Below are 17,109 nucleotides of genomic sequence, written 5' to 3'. Positions count from 1 at the left end.
GACCAAGGCCCTTCTCCCCCGATTGCTCAGTTTAGCCGGGTGGCCAGCTCTAGGAAGAGTCTTGGTGGTTCCAAACTTCTTCCATTTACAAGTGATAGAGGTCATTGTGTTCTTGGGGATCTTCAATGCTGCAGAAATGTTTTGGTACCCTTCCCCAGATCTGTGCGTCGACACAATCCTGTCTCAGAGCTCTACGGACAATTCCTTAGACCTCATGGCTTGGTTTTTGCTCTGACATTCACTGTCAACTCTGGGACCTTATATAGACAGGTGTTTTCCTTTCCAAATCATGTCCAATCAATTGATTTTACCACAGGTGGACTCCAATAAAGTTGTATAAACATCTCAAGGATGATCAATAGAAACAGGATGCACCTGAGTTCAATTTCGAGTCTCATAGCAAAGGGTCTGAATACTTATGTAAATAAGGTATTTCTGTTTTTTATTATTTGTTTGCAAAATGTCTAAAAACCTGTTTTCGCTTTGCCTTCATGGGGTATTGTGTGTAGATTGCTGAGTTTTTAAAATGTATTATCCATTTTAGAATAAGGCTGTAACGTTACAAAATGTGGAAAAAGTCAAGGAGTTTGAATACTTTCTGAAGGCACCGTATATAATGATATTCTGTAAAACTTTACTTAAATCATCCAGACAGATTCATAACTTCTTATAGTCATGTATGAGCCTTTATAATGTCTTCTAGCAAGACTTGTAATATGTTATGTATTTTTATGCATAGCCTTTTCAATGTCTCAAACTTTTGTTATTTAGTCCTGCTCATTATGCGATTGTTATAAGACGTTATAAAGGGGTCATACATGCATCATAACTAAGACATTACACCTACCTGTTGGCTTCAAATGGTCAGTTCAGCGGATCGATTGCTATTCAATTAATGTTTTTAATAAAAAGGAACTGACCCCACCTCTGAACCCTAACCCTGTCATATCTAGCCCACTCATGTAACCCCCCGTGTCATAAAACAGTTATGGGAATGAAAATTGATACATTCAAGTTATGATCATGAGAAATGTGCCTGCTCTAAAATAAACGTCCTCACTGTCGCACCTGGGTAGCTTCTGACGCCACGTGGGACTGACCAATCAGACCTTAAAGGAGCACGGGAACGCTCGAGGGCATTTTAATATGGGCGTGGATTACTTTCGTTTGCGAGTTCAGGCGGCGAACTGATTGGCTGCGGCAACTCCTACACAGATTTACACTGCCCAGCTCTTTTATTGGGATATACCGGGACAGAAAAAAATCCGTTTGACAGACAGACAGACACTCATATTTTAAAAAGCGAGCATATGCCTGGAAAGAGCGCAACACAGTGCCACGGATACTAAGACAAGGATGGAAATTAGGAAATAGAGTGAAGGTGCCCATAATAAGAAGACAGTGACAGGTTTACATTCAGGATTATGCATGGTTCCCTTAGGCAATAATATTACCCCACATGCAATAGAAACATAGCCTAGTAAGGGGTGAATATTTATTATAAACGTTCCATTTATTGCGTGCTCTCTTCCTCTCGCAACTCTACATTTTTTCTCACACGTCTGCCGCGCGCGTAATTGCTCACAATCTCTCCCTCCCTTCTTCCCTTGTGCCACTCAGTCATTCACTCTCTCTCTCTCCGCACGCACACACGCGCTCTCTCACTTTTCGTGGGAGAAAGTAGGAAGGGGGAGAGAGAACGAGAGAGAAAGGAGAGGGAGTGAATTCAGGTCTCTCTCTGCTCTCTCCGCTGTGGGCACTCATATCCACTCCGCTGACTCAATGGGGCTTTAGCACTTGGAATATAAAATCAAATATTTATTGATCGTACCCCTTTTACTATTTAAATGTTGTACATAGCATAGGTAGATATAGGTAACTTATTAAATAAGCGTTAAGAAGAGTTCAAATACGTTGTTGTTTTTTGCCTCACAGAAGGTCCAGTCGAAATTCTCTTCCACTGACTTTCTGTGAGAGAGGATATCTAATTTGAACATATCCGATCATATAGTCCAGCGTCAAACAGTTACAAAACAATGGATATTCGAGATTGCCCTTTTCGGAAGAAGCGGAGACCATGGAGCGTGGACCTTTCCTCTTTTGCCTTGGTAACTCTGGTGCTCGCGCTGTGCCAACTACCCGTGGCTCGAGCAGGTAAGATGCCTTTTCTTTTGAAGAATTACGCTGAGCGTTCCAGTGAGACTTTGCAGCTAATTATTTGTCTGAAATGCTATGTAAATTCTGCCAAATCTCAGAATTGTCAAGCACTGACTGCCCGCACCGTGCGTATTTGCTTTCGAAAAGTAATGTTGCTTGACAGTATTTCCAATGATTGTAGCATCGGTTTATAGGTGACCGGTGGTGCTTTACTGCTAGCCTACATTACTCCAAAACAGTACAGGGAACAGGGTTTCTAATTCATTTAATGTTCTACTGAAATAATATTTTGACGTTTTCATGGGTTTGTATCTCTCCTTCTTCAAGAGGCCGTGGTGAAAGGCGCTGCCCTGACAGGTGTCAGTCAGTTCGCCCAACGGCTCAACCATTCCAGATATTTAGACGATTTTTGTTGTGAATGTAATATTTTCTCCTACATTTGATAATAGTTGTAAAAGAAACTAGCTTTGTTAGATGAATTAAGTGACGTTTTGGAGCTCGTGCGCCATTACGCATGGACGCGCTTTCATTCCAGACGGGACCATAGGATAGGACGGTGCGTTTAGCAGCCAACGTTATAGTGAGATACTTTACCGAGAGAGTTCACATCGTTATCTTTACCTGTATATTTCCTGCTACTGGATGTAGGCCTGTGCGTACGTGGATATACCGTGGCAAAGTCGGAGTAATGACTGTGGACATTTTATGGGGACTTGATTAGATGTTTACCAGTTCACCCCGTGCACCCGCCCCTGCCCATCACCGTCACCTCTCATCACCCTCTTGTTTTGCGAGGAGGGTTTTGCACTAGGAATGAATGTTAGTACTGTGACAATAGAGACCGTTTTTTTGTGTGTTCCGTCCTGTCTTTAGGCCTACTTGTGAAAGCCTTTAACTGACATTGTTTAACATTGGTCGTCTCTATTGTTTTTTTTTTTTGCCGTTTCAAAAAATAGTTATCATTGTTTTTATGAAGTTATTGTATCATGATTGAATCATATTATTGATTTATATGATGATTTTTTTTTAACAAGAAACAATTTAAAGAGAACAGAAGTTTGTGCTTAATAATAGCCTAATTGACAATAGCCAATCAATCATTTGAATTAGACAATTAACAATGACGCTTTTATAATCAATTGTCATTATGATTATAATAATTTTTTATTTATATATGGGTAACGTTTTATTTTAACCGTCAACAGCGTCAATGCATAATTGTTTTTCGAAGAATTTGGTGTCAAAGAATGTCTTCAAGGCAGGATGGTAATTCCGTGACTGACCACTAGATTATAACGTGCGCATTTGGATCTTTCACGTTATTTTTAACACAGTGGTACCATTCATTCCATCAACTCGACAAGCTATGCTCTTCGTTAAATATGACTTATATAGGATTAAACTTGTCTTAATTATTTATTTATTCAGTTGAACATTGGTAACTAATGACACACTTGGCTAATTTGAATAGGCCTACAATTGAACCATTAAAGGTGGCACATTATTATACTAATACCTTAGGCACTCACATAATTATATTATAACATAACAATAATATCCTACCGTTTTATATAGTAATTGTATATTGAGCTTTATCCCAAAATGGCCCACGTAAAAAGAACACTGCTTGTAGTGTCTGCATGGGAAACCTTTTGCAAGATATTGGCAATGTAATATATTAATATAGGCTATACTTCCAAAATACTTTGTTGTTCTCTTCGGGTGCGACATTGGATGAATGCGACTTTATTCTGCGGTTTTGGTTAATTATGCTTTAATGCCCTAGGCGTTTTAGGTGGGGATAGATGCTAGTGTGTACGGGTGGTGGTTTCTAAAACATTTGTACGCTCTTCTGTGTTCTTTGGCTCGAGTTCCTATTTCAGATTGCAGAGCCGATTGCATTTTCCCGTCGTCTGACTCCTGTATGTGTTTTGGAGGAGGAAGTATGAACATTTTAGCTTTTTATGAATAGGTTATTATACGGGAGTGTGCGCTTCTGCGAGAGCGAGTCGAAGAGAGAGCGAGGGAAATGGAGAGTGAACGTATAAGTGTCTCCGAGTGTATGTTCGCTTTAACAGTTTTGTTTGTGTATATGCGGCTGTGAAACCTATGGATTGTTCCATTTCGGGTGTGGAAGTGCCCCTTTAAAATGAATGTGCGCCTCTGTGTCTGACACCTTGGACTGTTTTTCTGACGTTATGAACGTCATGGAGTGCGCTTGCAAAAATGCATCAGATAATTTTAAAGTTCAGAAGTGATTTATCTTTTATTATAGTTCATACTTAACGAGAGGTATATGAATCCATAGAATAATAGCTTATTTCCGTAGTTGGGCGCCCTGTGTGCGCACTCGTGCGTTGATGCGCGGGTGTTAACTTGCGCACATCATCAGTACGACAAGACAGTATCTAAACGTTCCTTCAAACCCCTGTTACTGCCCATGCTACAGCGTGATAGCTCCTTGGTTTATGACGCTCACAGATGGCATGTGGATATGGGCTACACACTAAAGACTTAACAGGTCCCCACCCAGGCAATGAAAGCCCGAATTAGAGACGGGCTGTGCTGTGGCTCCCTAAGAAAGTCTGCCCCTACGGTTTGTTCTCATCCCGCTGGGAAAAAGAGAGTGTGCATATTATAGCATGACACACACAGAGGGTCAAAGGAATGAAAGCAGGGTTTTGTAAATGAACAAAATAGGTCGGCAATATTTTCTTAACATGGATATTCCTTAACCTAATTTCAAAGAACAGTCTCACTTGTTCTAACCAAAACACCCTCCCTCACTTACACCCTCTTTCCCCTGCGCTCTCTCACTCGTTCTCCCCCTAGCAGTCACAGAGGTAGTGAATAGAGCCACTGTGTGGTCGAGCAGTAGGGTCCTGGCTACTTGTCCTCAGCCTATGCCACAGGCATGCTTTTGGCTGTATGTAAGTGTGAGCATGTATCTATGTGAACTGGATGCCTGAGCTGATGTCCTCGTGATTTTCCCTTGTCTTGTCTTTTTTCACATGTCCTGTGGGATGGATTATTCCCATTTTTATTGTTCTCTCTCTCTCTCTCTCTCCCTCTCTCTCTCTCTCTCACTCACTCTCTTCCCCTCTTTCTCTCCTTCGCCTTGGCATGCGTGTTGCTTTTGTCCAGTTGCATGTTGTCTCTAAAGTTGAGCAGTACCATAGCCACTTTAGCTGCCTCCAACAGTTAGCAACAGTGATGGAGAGCTCATCAGATACTGTTCAGTCACAAGGGCCTAGTGTTAGTGTACCATGAGAGTTGTCCGTCTCCTCTATTCACTTATTATGAGAGGTGTCCCTCTCCTCCACTCACTTATTATGAGAGGTGTCCGTCTCCTCTATTCACTTATCATTAGAGTTGTCCGTCTCCTCTATTCACTTATCATTAGAGTTGTCCGTCTCCTCTATTCACTTATCATTAGAGTTGTCCGTCTCCTCTATTCACTTATCATGAGAGTTGTCCGTCTCCTCTATTCACTTATCATTAGAGTTGTCCGTCTCCTCTATTCACTTATCATTAGAGTTGTCCGTCTCCTCTATTCACTTATCATTAGAGTTGTCCGTCTCCTCTATTCACTTATCATTAGAGTTGTCCGTCTCCTCTATTCACTTATCATTAGAGTTGTCCGTCTCCTCTATTCACTTATTATGAGAGGTGTCCGTCTCCTCTATTCACTTATTATGAGAGTTGTCCGTCTCCTCTATTCACTTATCATTAGAGTTGAGGAGTGGTGTATGGTGGGTCAAGAACCATCAAGACCAAGGAAAACCAAAGCATCCACGATGGGTCATGAACCGACACCCCCGGTTGCCCACATCCCACTCTGCACACCCGGAGATAGACTTAGGGCTTGGCCCAGACTGCGGTCGCACTGTAGATGTGAAACATGCACAGCCGAAGGCCCTAACTGCCTATCAACCGTGTAAAGCTGTAGATGTGAAATCTTGCCGTGTTAAAAAGGGCCAAACCAGTTCATGGTCGCTGCCAACCGTAAATGTCATGGTCACGTTTCAGACGAACCGCAGTTGCCCATCAGACTAGAGGCTCTTTCCGCGCTCTGCTTTTGAGGGAGGTGATTTGGGTTTTGCGAGAGAGATAGTTAGACATCTTCAAGCGCTTTTCTGAGAATTGACATGCCAAAGCATAATCATACACTGTCAGTCTAGGTCTCCTGTTCCTGGTGAACCAGTCCCTGTCAGTCTAAGTGTCCTGTTCCTGGTGAACCAGTCACTGTCAGTCTAAGTCTCCTGTTCCTGGTGAACCAGTCACGGTCATGTCCCTGGTTGCAGGAAGTGTGTGTAGGCGTGTCCGGAAACCTAGACGGGTACTTTTGCATGTCGATTTGTATCAATTATTTCAGACAGGCAATATTTTATACATTTGAAGGCATCAGCTGAGTGGACATACATGAGATGTTATACTATAAATAGCATATAAATAGCATTCTGTTACTGCAGTCTTACTCAGGAACTGAACTGAAGTTATAATTTATGGTCCTAGTCATTTAGAATTCTCTTCGTTTTATGAGCACGGTAAGTGTTTTAGAGACCAATGATTTCCACATCGTATGGTTGCAGAGCCCCCGGCGCAAGAGTGTCAGACGGCTTTGCTTTTGGGGACAATTCACTGGAAGTTGCTGTGTTTCAATGGCTGCTTGTATGGTCTATGCAACCCCTGACCCCCTTCATATAACATCGTGGGCCATTTAGAGATGAAAAATCGTCGCCTGCCATCATCTCCCCACCTCAAAAGATGTTCCAATTCAAGGTAGTGCTCACCTATAAAGATTTCAGAACGTTAGGTGATTTTCTGAAGGGTATTTCCAGACTTGGATGGACCGTTGCCAAGTGCCTCCACAAACTAGGACGATGATACCTTATCGTTCTGTCACCTGCATCGTTCCGCAGCACTATTTAACAAGCCTGACTTAGTCACGGTTCCTCGGCTCAGTGGTAAATCGTCTGGAAGCTCTTCGGTATACTTTGCTTAAGCCTCAGTCTGGTTTGATTTCACTGTTTTCCAGTCGGACTCCTTCCTGGTTGTGCAGAGTGCTGCATTAAAAAGTGCCAACACTGTATGTTGTATATCTATATAAGGCATTGAATTTAGACTTTTAGGCCTACATGTAAAACAAGAGTTGTGGAGCACCTGGTCATGATGTTGGACAATTTAAGCCATGTGTTTAACACGGAAAGGCACTAAGTTGTTGCTCCCCGAGTTGGATTCTTGCTTGTGCTTCTGTTGGATACTAGGCCTAACTGCCAAGAAGACGTGTGCAGTATCTTAGCCTTCCAGCTATGCCTCAGTTAAGATTCTTTGCCGCTGGCTGTTTGGACTGCACGTTTCATGTAGGGCACCAAGGCCTCTCACATTATGGCCTAGTGGTCCTACCTTGTGGTTCACGTATCCTCCCTTAAGGCTAGTCCTGTCCACGGCCCAACTGAGTCACTGACTGAACTGAACCACATGCCTCACGGTCCACGTTGGCACTCTGCAGTAGAACTGCCAATCAGGGCTTGGCCTAGTTTTGTAGCATAGGGCAATGGTTAGGTTTAAATCTTCCTAGCCTGGTTAAACCAGACTAAACACTACACTCTGAGTAAAACATTAGTGAACGTTAGCACTCAGTCTGTTTTAACCAGGCTGTAGCATACAGTCCTGCTTGTCTTGTCCTACCATTCACTTATCATTGCTTGAGGGTACGATCCCTTGCTTAGGAGAATGAGCGCTTTCCTGTGGGTTTTCTACAGCATTGACCTGTACACATTTCACTGTTGTGATCTTCTACACTGCCTGATGTTTTTGAGGCTGCAGGTCTCGGACAACAACAACAACAAAACAAATGCAACCGTTACGAGGTTAGGCCTGAGCTGTAGTCGGGGGCTACGATAGATTGTGTGATCATGTGACCTGGTGTCTTGTGACGTCTCTGTCAATCAAAACACGTTTGGAGATATTCATAACCATATTAGGACTAGACACTGAGGTGTGCATGCGGTAGCTAGGCTTTCTGAAAACGTTGTTTTTCCTGAGCTCTGTATGTACATGTATGTACATACCTCACTTTGAAGTTGTGCATTCTTTCATATTAAGTCCTAATTGTATATAAATATATGTATCATATGCCTCAACAACTTATTTTTATAGTGTGGCTGGTTATAATGGATTTTCTGTCTGTGTACATAGAGGATTATAAATACATTATAACTACAGAGAATGATGATGTAAATTACAGGCCTCCAGTCTGAGCTGAACACATGCCTTTCTATTGCAGAGAGAGAGAGAGAGAGAACGAAAGAGAACGAAAGAGAGGAAAACTGAGGACAAACTTGGTTTTGGTCTGGATTCATGCCTTTTTTTAAAAGCGTGTTCTCCAATCATCTCCCATCTCCTCTATGTTTTAGCCCTTTTCACTTCCTGTTTTAGTCTCCTTCTCGTTCCTTCCTGTCTGCAACACTTTCCTGTTGTCCCTCTCTCTGTTTTTCTCTCTGTCTCTCTCTAACAATGTCAGCTTTGTGTGACAGTGAAGGGGAGAGGTGAGGGGGTCAAGGTGTCAGGCGGTGTGTCTGTCGGGTATTTGCCGCCGCTGTACAAGGATGCCCCTGAAGAAAGAGTGAAAGGTGCGAGGGTGGAGGCGGGAAACGTGGGGTTACCCACGGGGTGAAGTGAAGAACGCTCCTCAGCACTGATTCTCGTTCTCCTTGTTTAACGTCGGACAGTGTTACAAAAGCTCTGCAGTTTTAATGGGCACCAGTGCACCCGTCTATAGGGTCATCTGGAGCGTGGGTGTATAGGACTCAGTGTTTAAACTGTGATCAGTTATGGATGGCATTGATTGGTTTTATTGGTGTTTGTGTATGTGTATGTGTGGTGTATGTACAGTATTCACTCTGTCATGAATGTAATGAAACAGTAGGCTTTACCCATCAGAGTTTTATGCCATCCTATCAAAGCATAGATTGCTTTTCGGCCCCAATATATCGTTTGTATATTAATGTTAATTATACCTTTGGAAAGAATTGTGGGTGAAATGAACCATGGAAGTGCAGATAGAGATGTAATGAATAGAGCTAACAAGAGACCTTATTCTACCTGACAGACAATCACATCTGCTCTACTCAGTACTTTTCTATCTGAGCGCTCTGTAACGTTTCACCCTCCTGAACAGGCCCCTGTTCTGACAGTCGTCAGGAGAATTCTGTGTCTGAACTGGCTCCATCTAGTGGTCAATGACGTTTATTACATTAAAACAGCTGTGCCACTCCTATTTGTTTACATTACATTACACGACATGTTCCAATGGTCTTACATTTAGGATTGTTTTGATTGGTTGATATGTGAAAACGTTTTGTTGATGACAATAAGGCCTACATAGAAAAGGCTCCAAGAACAATGTCTAACATCCTGGTGGATGGAACATACTACTTACTGTATGTAGGCTATTTGCATGAAATACATAGATAGCCGAGTTCAATTTCTATGTGATTGGTTAATGTGATTTCGTCATTACTGTAGCTCACTGCTGGGCTGCTGTGAATAAAGCAACGCGAGGGATAACAGAATGATTATCATTTACAGTACAGGGCGTTTACTCCTTTCACACACCCGGTACTCCCCTTTAAAGACACTGTGTACAGGGTGATCTTTACTCTGTGACCAAAATGTGTGATTTAAAGGAGAGGGAGAGAGGAGAACGAAAGCGGGCAAAGAGAGAGAGGTGGCTTGTCTACCCCCGGATGGCTCCATATTTGTCCCGCGTGTATGTTTTTTTTTTTTGTGGGTGTGTGTTTGTCGTTTTATTCGTTCGTCCTCCTCTCCCAAGACCTCCTGGCAGGAAGGGCTCAATGAGCAGGGCAGCTGTGAGCGGGCCGAAACAGAGGTGCTCATTGTGTGTGTGATCCTGCGGTGGAATCTGATACAGTATCCAGCATCACAGGGCTGTGCTGTCTGCAGTTTCTCTCCTTCTCCCTCGCTCTTCCTTTCCTTCGCTCTCGTCCTCTCTCTCTCTCTGTGTGTGTGTCTCTCTCTCTCTGTGTCTCTCTCTCTCTCTCTCTCTTCTTTCTCCCTCAATCCCCCCTCTCTTTCTCGCTCTCTCTCTCTCCCTGTTTCTACCCCCTTCTCTCTCTCCCTCTCTTCCCCCTGTCTCGTTCTCCCAGTTACTGTTTTGGAGAGTTAATGGGGCATTACAATATCGCTCTCTCTCTCTCTCTCTCTCTCTCTGTTTATAAAGAGTTCCCTCTTTCATAGACCCTTGACCCGTCCTCTTCCCTCTCTCTGTCTCTCAGAGTTTAGTGTGCTGGTAATAGACTGTGGTCACGATTCTCCGAGTCAATATTAACGCACCATTTGAGAGTTCCCCATAAATATCGTCACCTGAGGCCTTCAAACTGGTTGTTAACTCTGGGTGTCACCTAAACACAATGAGCCTGGATTGGATCATTGTGCTAAAAATAATGTCATACCGTATGTTCTAATTCAGTGGTGTTTACACTATAATACAGAGTACAGACTTTCCTATGGGAATAATTGTATCATATCGTTACGTATGACTGTGATTTTTCAGTTCATCAAAATATTCATTCCTATGATTGCTTTCCTCTTTCATGTCAAAGGTGTTGTTTATTCAAGTGGCTGGGAATAACTCTAGTAAATGTGGCTCACTGTTTTCCATTGTAATGGCGACATTAAAGATGTCATTTGAATGCATATTAAAGGTCTGTGGTAATCCAGGTCTTTCCCACAATTCCTGCCTTTCAAACGCTTGACTGGCATCGTAAGGATATTAGGACTAGTGTCACTGCAGGGTGCACGATAAATTCATCTTTGCCACCCCACTAACAGCGCAGAAAACTCCACCTAGCATCTCGAACACAGACAGGGCAGCCAAGACCAACTCTGAAAAATAATGCAACTTTGATAAAAGTCCCTCCACTGAAACATTGTAAAGAACGATGGAAGTACCTGGCTTCCTTGGGCTGCACACGGCTCTCCTGTTGAAGTGTCCAGGTACTTTGCCACATTCCTCAACCAACCAAGGGCCCCGTTCCGGCTAAATTGGTAACTGGGTGGAGTCAAAATGATTCATCCTGCTCGGTAATAGAGCATATTTGAAGTAATACTTGCTTTGTTGAGTTCATGAATTCAAGCATGCCGTCTTGCATCGCAAGAAAGCTATAGCATTCCACATCTTATCCAACCCAAGTCTTACTTGGGCAGAACAGACCAGTTTCCTGGACCCAGATCTTAGCCAAAATTCCCGCTCAATTGAGAATCCCCATTTGAAAGTTTTTTGTTGTTGTTGTTGCCCAGAAGTAGGTTTAATGTGGGCCTGGAAAACCTGTCCTGAGGAGTCAGCCGATTGGTTCAGCTAAGCAAAGTGTGAGGGACAGTCATTACAACCTTGCCTGTCGAAACGTTGGTTATTTAATTATTGCATCTTGAGCTCCTAGAGTGTGCTGCCTTTCATTTTCACGTGTTCTACTCCGCTAGCCAGCACCTCGCCTCAACAGGTGTGCGTTTCTTTCGTCGTCCGATTGACAGACAGTCATACCTGGTCTGGAGGCAGGATGTGAGATTGGCAGCGATGTCAGCGGCCGGTCTATTCTGTTTACACAGGCTTCCGTGATTCAGCACTATCACATATATGGCGCTTGTTATATTTGCTTGACAGACACTGGTCGAATAGAGGAGGCTGTTCCTGGGGTTAGCTGGAGTGTAGAAGATGGTGGACTTGGCATGGGGACTTTTTATTACCGTAAAAGTGTACAGCCATGATTATGTGGAGGATACTTAGTGCGTAACTTTAAGATACAGGCCTAATATTGAATCTACAAATCTAACTGGAATGGTTATTGCCCATGGTGGTGGGTCTCAGACCAAGGTCAATACATAAACTATTGTGATCTGTAAGATGGTTCCTATCAATTGGTTTCAATGTCAAAACTACTGTATATCATGATGGAGTCCATCCACGAAGATGTAACCAAGGCTCACGACCATAACTCCATGCGGTTTTTCAATTTATTAACTCTCTCCCGCTCGCCGTCTCTCCTCAGATCCAGTGGATGTGTTGCGGATGCTGCAGCTGCCCTCTCTCCCCGAGGGGGTGCGGAAGGTTCCAGGCTTCTGCACCTCCCGGCGCGCCGGTACCGCTGACCACGCCTACCGCATCTCCAAGAAGGCCCAGATCTCTGCCCCTACCAATCAGCTCTTCTCAGGTACCTCTATATCCATGTCTAACTGGGCCGTGTTCATTAGGCACCAAACGGATGAAAACAGACTGAAACAGGGATGGACTGCCTGTACTTTCCCAATAGGAAACGTTCATTTTCGTTTTTCGTTGCAAAACATTTCAGACGTCTTCCGATGCGTGCGCTAATGAACACGACCCAGGCCTCAAATGAACTAAAGCTACAACATACCTCATCCCTCAGGTTGACTTGGGAAAGATGTGGTCGACATAACCTGTAAATAGGATTGCTGAAACAATGGAAACAGACTGGGGCGCACAATTCATGCCTCGTATTTTTTGTAATGTGTCATGATTGCTATTTGTGTCCCTTTTTTGTGTGCGTTTCTTATCATTGTTGTTCGGTTTTAGGGTTTATTTTCATCTTACAATTACCTTAAGGAGGTTAGTTGGACCATAACTTTGCAGCTTTAGTGCTAGATTGCTTTTGTGTTAGGCATATGATTATTTCGTGCAAGAGCATGTGAAATGTAAATGCCTTTGGAGGAGACGAAACACATTAAGAGCCAACTAACTACCGTCTGAGACCCTGAAGCGCGTTAGGATTGTAGCACTTCAGTGGTTGAAAGATATCCCGAAAAGTCAAAACGCTCATTTTGTGTTTGTTTGGGTTCTCGATTTCTCTACACCCACCTGTCTGTACACACTTCAGTCCTTCAAACCCTCGCTTTTAAATTCCAATAAAACACGCAACTGTTAGACAGCCCTAACTCTAATTTTCATGAATTAATCTCATGAATCGTCTGCCCATCCACTGTATCTAATATCCTTCTTCCCACAATGCCTCCCGTTCTCCCCTTTCTGCTTTACTCCTCCTCTTTTCTTCTCTTCATGCCTCCTCCTCCCCCCGTCTCCCCCAGGTCGTTTCCCGGAGAACTTCTCCATCATGGCTCTGGTCAAGGCCCATGCGGGCCTCCAGGCCTTCCTGCTGTCCATCTACAGTGAGCAGGGTGTCCAGCAGCTGGGGGTGGAGCTGGGACGCTCCCCTGTCTTCCTGTACGAGGACCAGACCGGCAAGCCCGCGCCCGAGGACTACCCCCTCTTCAGCGGCGTCAACCTGGCCGACGGCAAGTCAGTAACAACACGTCCCGCGGCTCTGTGTTTGTGTGTGTGTGGGGTGTGTGTGTGTGTGTGTGTGTGTGTCAGTGTTTCCATGCATGGTTGTTTTTGTTTCATACACACTACATCATCTGAGTATCCTCTTCATTAGTCAGATCTTGTAGGGTTGTTCTGAGATTTGACTCATTTTGCCTCAGTGTCCCAGAATGGTGGGTTTCAAACCTCTCCTCAAGGACTCCCTGACATTTTGCAATTTTGTTGTAGCCCTGAGCTCCGTCACTGATTCAACTGATCAATGGCTTGATAATTAGTGGACAAGTTGAACTTTGGTATGTTAGCTCTGGTATAGTTTAAATGTGTGGATCGGCCAGGGGTCCCAGAGGAGAGGTTTGAAAACCCCTGTCCCAGAACAGTCTGGTTTCAATCGCGTGAAGTCACACACACACACACACACACACACACGTGTAACTTAAACGGTGTACATTGGGGTTTCCTTTAAGCAACCCACACCAACACATTACACAGTTGTGCTTTACCTCCTCCCTGCCTGTAGGTGGCACCGCATCGCTATCTCCGTGTCGAAGAAGAACGTCACTCTGCTCCTGGACTGTAAGAAGCGCATGACCAGGGCCCTGCCCCGCAGCAAAAGCCCCGTGGTGGACACCAAGGGCATCACCGTGTTCGGAGCACGCCTGCTGGATGAGGAGGTCTTCCAGGTCAGAGGTCACACAGTCAGGCACTAGTCACCAGTACCATAGAGCTAAACACTGAGTGTACAAAACATTAGGAACAATCTTCCTAATTTTGAGTTGCCCTCAGAACAGCCTCAATTCGTCGGGTCATGGAGTCTACAAGGTGTCGAAAGTGTTCCACAAGGATGCTGGCCCATGTTGACTCCAATGCTTCCCACACTTGTGTCAAGTTGGCTGGGTATCGTTTGGGTGGTGGACCATTCTTGATACACACGGGAAACTGTTGAGCATGAAAAACCCAGCAGCGTTGCAGTTCTTGACACAAAACGGTGCGCCTGGCACCTACTACCATATCCCGTATAAAGGCACTTAAATCTTTTGTCTTGCCCGTTCACCCTCTGAATGGCACACATACACAATACATGTCTCAGTTGTCTCAAGAATAAAAAATCCTTCTTTAACCAGGTCTCCTCCCCTTCATCTACACTGATTGAAGTGGTTTTAACAAGTGACATCAATAAGGGATCATAGCTTTCACCTCGATTCAGTCTGTCATGGAGAGAGCACGTGTTCCTAATGTTTTGTACACTCAGCGTACATGACACTAATGCCATAGAGATATACATGTCCCAATGTTATTAGATTGCTTCCTTTTCTCGTCTCCTTCCTGGGAACTGACAGGGAGAAAAACGGAAGGTGGGTCTTACTTCCTACTTTGACCTATCGAGTTGTTACAGGTGTGTGGTCTTGAAGGAAAGGGGGCTAGGGAGTGTGAAGGCTACTGGGACACCGTTAACGGCTGTTGTGGCGGTACCATATTTATTGAGGTGTTCAATCTGCTTCACTAAATAGGCTACCGTGTTATGTCATTACCAAGCTGAGCCACTCACATTGACAGGATAACCAATATTCTTCCTTCGTCTTTATCTTCTTGTTTGTCCAACAAACACCTGATAAACCCCGGACGTCTTCTGCTTTCCTCTTTCGTTTCAACGAGGTTTTCCGTTTGTTTTCCCCACTCCCACACAGGGTGATATCCAACAGCTGCTGATCGCATCCAACCCTCAGGCTGCTTATGACTTCTGTGAACACTACAGCCCCGACTGTGACTCCCCTCTACCCAAAACCCAGTCCCAGGACCCCAACACATACGTGAGTAGCGCGGTAAAACGCCGCATGCACTGAACCTGTAACCTTGAAGTGAATTAGGATTCGCCATTACCCTGCTAAAGTCACAGCGGCTCTAAATTGCTCCACTGACTATCAATGCAGCTCACCACAGTCCATCCATGCAGTCCAGCTACTTCAAGCATCACAACCACAGCATAAAACAACGTCGTCCCACACAAGCTAATGCAGCAGAACACATTATAGCACGATACCGCCACCCTAAACCCAATAACCGCTGATATGGTGGCATGTCCACGCAAACTCCTCTGCTCACTAAAGGCGGTGAGGCCTCGTCATCCCCAGACATCGACCGCTCCAGGAAGTCATCAAAGTGCTGCTCTGTCCTCTCGCTTTGTGAATTTGTATCTATCCACTTTCCACCTCGCCTACGTGTGTTCTGAGGGAATTAAATGAAAAGAGAGCCCACTACAAAACCACACACAATAAAAACAATGCTGTTGCACTTCAGTAATACAGGCAAACTGATGAGACACTGAGCAAAAGTCAAGTCAGGTCAAATGGAGTTTTTCAATTTGTTTGGGTTTGTTGAAATCCTGATGCAAGACGTATTGTAATGAAGACACAAGCGTTGCATCACAGTTGATTGGAACTCAACTTGAATACAATGGTTTTTTTTTAGAACAAAATGGAAGACAGAGAGGTTGGGGAAAGAGGATGATACAACCAGACAGCTTCTCTACTCTTCGTCATTTCATTTCATGACTATGGAGAAGTTTCATGACGATCACAGACGTTTTAGAAATGCTGCTGAAATGAGTGCTGTGTGGTTTTCTCATTCATCTAGACCCTCCATGTGTCTCCATTACAAGCGCTCCGGACATTAATCGACACACGGAGGCCTAATGAATCGAAAAACATTGCTTTTATTTACTTTTCCAATCAATGCACTCATCCCCACCATATCCCCCCCCCCCACTCTCTCCTTTCATGCATTCCTCTCCACCCCCTCTACCTTTCTCTCCCTTTCAAACTCACTCTTCGCCCCTCCTGTCCTCCATTCCTCTGCCTGTGTGACCCTCTTGCCCACACCGCCATCTCTCTCAGTGCTTTGATGAGGAGCAAGATGACCATGAGTAACTCTATTATTATGGGGGAACAACAGACCCCCCCCCTCTCTGTCCACCTCCCCCTCCCCCCAACCAGGTGGTAAATTGGGAGGAAGAGAATCAAAATAGAGGGAAAGGAGGGAGAGAGAGAGGCACCGAGAAAGAGGTATGAAGGGAAATATAGGTTTCAGGCTCAGTACATGAAAATAGAATGACATTTTTGTACATCTTTCTGTACATGTTTTGCAATGAGAGGGAATTCCGACTTTAAGAAATCCCTTATATTATTGTGAAAGTTTAGGTCGCCATGCCTCTCTCCCTGTCACTCTATTTCTCCTCTTTAATGCTGCCCTTCTCATGATGTCCTTCACACGACCACTCATCCTCTTACATCACCTCGTTTCACCTCACCCATCACATTGAATTAACATTGTGTTATTAATGTTGCAGGAATGTCATTTACATGTTGTCATTGTGGTATATATGAGGATGTGTAGGTATGTTTACAATGTTGGGGCACTGGGGGTTCAGGTACAGCACACACACTGCCCCTCTCTCCCTTATTCTCTGGCCACACTGCCCCTCTCTCCCTTATTCTCTGAGCACACTGCCCCTCTCTCCCTTATTCTCTGGCCACACTGCCCCTCTCTCCCTTATTATCTGGCCACACTGCTCCTCTCTCCCTTATTCTCTGGCCACA

At 44.3% G+C, this 17,109-nt stretch overlaps 1 protein-coding gene across 6 annotated transcripts in view; it reads left to right on the top strand.

Annotated features, from left to right (window-relative positions):
• The first annotated feature begins 1,294 nt into the window (after nt 1-1,294).
• The window catches only part of LOC110496231 (collagen alpha-1(XI) chain), a 50,134-nt gene continuing 34,319 nt past the window's right edge, over nt 1,295-17,109 (top strand). For 3 of the 6 annotated variants that reach the window (XM_036952790.1, XM_036952791.1, XM_036952789.1), the window contains exons 1-5: nt 1,295-2,154; nt 12,228-12,389; nt 13,282-13,492; nt 14,034-14,196; nt 15,202-15,324. In XM_036952790.1, the coding sequence (XP_036808685.1) occupies nt 2,037-2,154; nt 12,228-12,389; nt 13,282-13,492; nt 14,034-14,196; nt 15,202-15,324 (777 nt within the window). In that variant the 5' untranslated portion in view covers nt 1,295-2,036. The remainder of the gene's footprint in view (nt 2,155-12,227; nt 12,390-13,281; nt 13,493-14,033; nt 14,197-15,201; nt 15,325-17,109) is intronic. The other 3 variants (XM_036952792.1, XM_036952793.1, XM_036952794.1) reach the window with 3 other exon arrangements.

Source organism: Oncorhynchus mykiss, chromosome 18, assembly GCF_013265735.2.
Source record: "Oncorhynchus mykiss isolate Arlee chromosome 18, USDA_OmykA_1.1, whole genome shotgun sequence".
NCBI lineage: Eukaryota > Metazoa > Chordata > Actinopteri > Salmoniformes > Salmonidae > Oncorhynchus > Oncorhynchus mykiss.
The sequence above is the reverse complement of the archived record's forward strand: the minus strand, read 5'-3'. Positions and strand labels throughout refer to the sequence as shown.